The sequence below is a fragment of the Bidens hawaiensis genome, unplaced genomic scaffold (genome assembly GCF_021521415.1).
Source record: "Bidens hawaiensis isolate Kalapana, Puna unplaced genomic scaffold, B.hawaiensis_p1.1 tig00033890_1, whole genome shotgun sequence".
Classification (NCBI taxonomy): domain Eukaryota; kingdom Viridiplantae; phylum Streptophyta; class Magnoliopsida; order Asterales; family Asteraceae; genus Bidens; species Bidens hawaiensis.
The window spans coordinates 27,350-32,191 of record NW_027505299.1 but is presented as its reverse complement, the minus strand read 5'-3'; the positions used below and the strand labels follow the sequence as shown (position 1 = coordinate 32,191).

The following is a 4,842-nucleotide window of genomic DNA, read 5'->3' as shown; positions in this document are numbered from 1 at the left end:
TGGTGGTCAAGTCATGACAACAAAATCAGTGCTGAATTCTCTTCTCACATATTATTTCTCCTTCGACATGTGCCAGCTAGTGTGCTTGACAACTTAGATCGGTTGCGTTGGATGTTCTTTAGATGTTTATTAAGTTTACTAATTTATGCTTACGAGTTACAATTTGATGTCTATACTTCCATGAACTCGCATTAGTTTGCCACGACATTGCACAGTTATTTTGGTTTGTTGCGAGTTTTGTTCGTTTTTATAATAAACATGCTTTTTTTTTTTCAAATATGTTAAATTATTGTATTTGAATGTTCATGGATTTAGTTTGGGTGTCGTAAATCGATACCGATCGAATTCACATTGGTTCTTCGCCGGAACGCACATTTTTCTAATCCTAATTTGTTTTATAACTTCGGCGTTAACAAATGTAATATTTTAGGCTTACTAATTTATGTTTACGATTCAGCACCTGGCAGAACTCAAGATTTTGTTTTGTTTTTGTTGATTTAGCCACGAGTCTTGTCATGTTTATTATTTTTTGTTTTTAACATGTTAATTTTATTATTTTTAATATGTTTTTTTTGTTATATTTGGCCAATTTCATGGTGTTTCACGTTCACAATGTAGGTTTTGATTTTTTGTTAAATATGTTAAACTGCTGTATATGGGTGTTGCTATTTTTTGGTTTAGTTGCGGAGCCATAAGCCAATGCCGATTAAATTCATTTCTACTTGCAATCATAAGTACCATGCAAGTTCTATCAACCGAGTAAACGTCATTTTTAATATGTGTTTTCTCACAAGTTATACGAGTGTCAATAATATCATGTGTATTTGCTTTTTTGAGTTTTTTGTTGTTACTGTTATGTTCATGTTATGTTCATAATTAATACCGACGAATTTGTGTTATTCCACTAGGCAAATGCGACTAGCTTTGTTCCCAAGTTAAAACAAAGAGACAAACGAGTGCGTGTAAGAAAGGGGCGTTGCTTCATTTATCTTTTGAAAAAGACAAGCTTTATGTAAAGAGTTTACATACAAAGTGAAAGACCAATCAATCTTTATGTCTTCATCAACACGGAAACTGAAATTGAAGAAAGATGGTCTGTAACTGTAACACTCTCAATCATCGTATCATCAGTGATAACAGTTTCCGTCTAGACATGTTTTCGGCCATCATCAACCTTAACTTCACACTTCCAAACCCATCACTATCATCGGAGGACATCCGTCACGCCGCCGTCTCCGCCGCGGCTCCGGTAGCTGTACTCATGCTTGTTTCTGTTCTCTACTCAATTTCAGGCAAAAAGATCATCGGAACTGATATTAATGTTGACTCTGACGCCGATGATGATGATATCATCTGGCAACCTACAAGCGACGGTGAGGTGTAGGTTTTTCATTTTTGTTTCGATTTTTGTTAACGCTCCGATTTTGATTGTTTTTAAGTTAAAAGTTGTGACTGAAACTGTTGGTAACGGTTTTTTATTATTGAAAATATTATTATTTTGACGGTCCAGTTTTGACTGTTTTTTTATCAAATCATGAGCGAATCTATTAGTAACAGTTTTTTACTTTTTTATATTATTATTTTGATGGTCCGGTTTTAACTGTTTTTTTTTCAAAACCATAGTCAAGGTGTATTTTTAGAAATAATTCTGGTTCTTTATTTAATTATTTTTTAAATTTTCTTTTACTTTCTTTTGATTGCTTTTGATTTAATTACCTAAACAAAGTTGGGTTTACTTAATTTACTTCAATCTCTCTATATAATCAATAATATCATTGACAACTCTGGTCAGTGCATAGGAGTTCAAAGTTTTCCCGATGAATCCCTTACCACTAGGGACTAATGAAGGTTTATTCTGAATTGCAACTTGCTAATCAGTTATTGATGTTGATTGTTTAATACAATTATAAGTGTCTGTTGTTAATATGTTTATTTCTTATTTGCAAATTGCTTACGTGAAATTTTGTAAATAAGTTGATTGTTTATAATGTTTTAGACTCACCAATATGCTCATGTTTCTTATAATTTAATTTGCACTGGTTAATAGTTAATCCCAATTTTATGATTTTTGGTTCATGTTTTTAAACTCAAGGTATTGGATAACTTTTTTTGAATTTGAACTATGTTATTCAAGTTTTTGAATAAATAATATATTTTATTTTATTTTTATTGTGCGCGAGGCCTATGTATCTAACGCATTTGATAACTATGGTCAAAACGTGAGCCAAAGTGTTAGTAACGGCTTTTTTATTATTGAAAATATTTTTTTTGATGATCCGGTTTTGACTGTTTTAAGGTCAAACCGTGAGCCAGGCTGTTAGTATTTAGTAACGCTTTTTTCTTATTGAAAATATTATTATTTTGACGGTTTGGTTTTGACTGTTTTTAGGTCAAACTGTGAGCCAAACTGTTAGTAACGTTTTTATTATTATATTGACGGTATTGTTTTGACTGTTTTTAGGCAAAATTACAAGCTAAACTGCTAGTAACGTTTTATTATTTATTATTGAAAATTTGTCTTAAAGTAACGCATTAATCGATGGTCTCTTTAAATATAAAACCATTATTTATTTGGCTGTAGTTTTACATGATGAGTTGATGTTAGAGGAGGATGCCAAGTATGCACAAGAGTTGCAACTTGAAGAAGCTCTGTTAGCTTCTCAGGACTCGAACATTAACAGGCGATCCCTGGCTTCATTATTGAACATACAAGTTGTGTGTAAAATCTGTTTCGAGAACCATGAGTCCCGGCAAATGTTCAAGAACCCAACGTGGTCACATTGGTTCTGTTATAACTGCACCATCAGATATGCAACAACCAAGATACAAGAACAAAACCGTACCATTGCGTGCCCCGGGATCAACTGCAGTTCCACACTGGATTTCAACTCGTTGAGAGTTATTATTCCTAGAGTGACTCTTGTCAAATGGGATGAGTTGTTTTGTGAGTCCAGTATATGTGAATCCAACAAGTTGTATTGTCCTTTTACTGATTGTTCAGTTTTGCTGATCAATGATGACACCAGCAATAGCATTACGAAAATCGAATGCCCGATGTGCCGACGGTCCTTTTGTGCAGCTTGTCAGGTCCCGTGGCACTCTGAGTTCAGCTGCAAGGAGTTTGGGAAACTGAAAGAAACAGGAGATGATGAGATGGCGGGTGGCGCTTATGGAGAAGAAAATGTGGAAGAAATGCCCAAGTTGCAATTTTTTTGTGGAAAAAACGGAGGGTTGTTCGCATATAACTTGCAGGTAGTTCGGATTTTTTTTTTTTGGGTTGGGGGGGGGGGGAGGTCGGGCGGGTTCGGGTCACAGCCTCACAGGTCAAAACGGGTTGTTTTAATAAAAACATTAGTTTCCTTTGGATGAAAACACGCTCTAACCAAAACAGAGTCGGGTTGGAATGAGTTGCCTTAAAAAAACCACACCAAAATAGGTTCACGTGCTATATTTTCTTGTGTCGGTAGTGGAGGGGAAGACTACAAGGCGGAGGTGGCAGTGGAGTGGTGGTGGTAGCGGACGAGGCGGCGATGTTGATTGCGGCAGCGAAGATGGTAGTGTTGCGGATGACTACAAGGTGGAGGCAGCGGTAGAGTAGTGGAGGCAACAGCGGCGGTGTTCATGGCGGCAGAGTAGGTGGTGGTGTTGGTGTCGGCAGCGGTGGCGGCTATGAAGGGGATGGGTGTTGGCTACAACGAACAACAATGGTCGTGGGTGGTGGTAACTCATTTGGACCCAACTTTTAAGTTAACAAGTTTTTTAATAGTTACCTGTTTTAACCTGTTAACTAATTTAAGGGAACCCAAATTAACCCGTTAACTAATTTTTAGATAACCCAAATGAATACATATATAATTTATTTTTATGCAAATCAACACATAATTAAAGAAGTGAGTCTTGAACTCATGACTGTTTCCAACTCTTGCAGGTGTATCAGTTCTGCTATACTTGTGGAGACAAGTGGGGTCCTCATTCTGGGTGCAGCGATTCAAGGGTGGAGCAACCACTACTACTATCACTACCACTACCATCACCACGACCATCACCACCACGACTACTATTACTACCACTATCATCACCGCCACCACCAAAAGGTCAACATTTCTGAAAGTCAAATCTTGAATCCTGGTTCATGTCTTGTTTGGATTGACTTACTATTGAAGTTTTTGTGTTGATCTTGAATTATCATTTGCTAGTATGAATAGGCCTTTTTGAAAAAATAATATTATAAGTGGATGAGATAATGTATTTAACACTAGTGCTATTTTTCTAAGATTAAGACTTAAAACACTTAACTATTAAGTTATCCCCCTTCTGGTCATTGTCCTAATCCTATGACATTAACTAAGAATCTATATGTATCTAATTATTCTTTGGCTTATGCATCTATTATGCTCCTTTATGCATCTTTCGCAAAATTGTTGGACCTCTATATAATTAATTACCTAGATTTTATATACGCTTTATGTATTTCTTAACCGCGCTATCTAAGGATAGATTGGGAACACATGCCGGTTCATCTTACGAGTAACTCGATAAAAAAATTAGAAAGAATATTGATGTGTCCCAATTCAATGAACTTTTAAGTGTTGAACCTTTCGAAGTCAAACAATCAAGTTGTGTTTTGATCATGATCGTTTGTCTACACATTGTTCGTTGAGAAAAGTCTAAGGGTGAGAAACAAAACCGCGTAATCCAATCGTAACCAAATTAATTGATAAAATCAAACCAGTGTTGCGGAAATCGTTATTAATTGGTGATTAGGCAGTAGTCGGTGAGTTACTGATTAAATTTTTGCTAATTGGTCACATTAGTCGGTCAAATTGGTTAAAAATCGGGCTC

At 35.9% G+C, this 4,842-nt stretch overlaps 1 protein-coding gene across 2 annotated transcripts; it reads left to right on the top strand.

The window, feature by feature from the left end:
• Positions 1–932: 932 nt before the first annotated feature.
• LOC143612199 (uncharacterized) lies at positions 933–3,241 on the top strand. Of its 2 annotated transcripts, none has more exons than XM_077086237.1 (3): positions 933–1,373; positions 2,582–2,944; positions 3,027–3,241. In XM_077086237.1, exons 1-3 carry the CDS (start codon positions 1,091–1,093, stop codon positions 3,131–3,133), a joined length of 753 nt encoding a protein of 250 aa, XP_076942352.1. In that variant the 5' UTR covers positions 933–1,090; the 3' UTR covers positions 3,134–3,241. The 2 variants fall into 2 exon arrangements, with proteins under 2 accessions (XP_076942352.1, XP_076942354.1); XM_077086239.1 differs by having other exon boundaries at positions 934–1,373; positions 2,582–2,975; positions 3,088–3,161.
• The last annotated feature ends 1,601 nt before the right edge of the window (positions 3,242–4,842 follow it).

Excerpts from the sequence above, each read along its gene's own strand:
- LOC143612199 (XM_077086237.1), top strand. The coding sequence starts at position 1,091 with ATGGTCTGTAACTGTAACACTCTCAATCATCGTATCATCAGTGATAAC. Across the intron at positions 1,374-2,581 it reads CTGGCAACCTACAAGCGACG|TTTTACATGATGAGTTGATG; the intron begins GTGAGGTGTAGG and ends ATTTGGCTGTAG. Across the intron at positions 2,945-3,026 it reads CAAATGGGATGAGTTGTTTT|CAATAGCATTACGAAAATCG; the intron begins GTGAGTCCAGTA and ends TGATGACACCAG.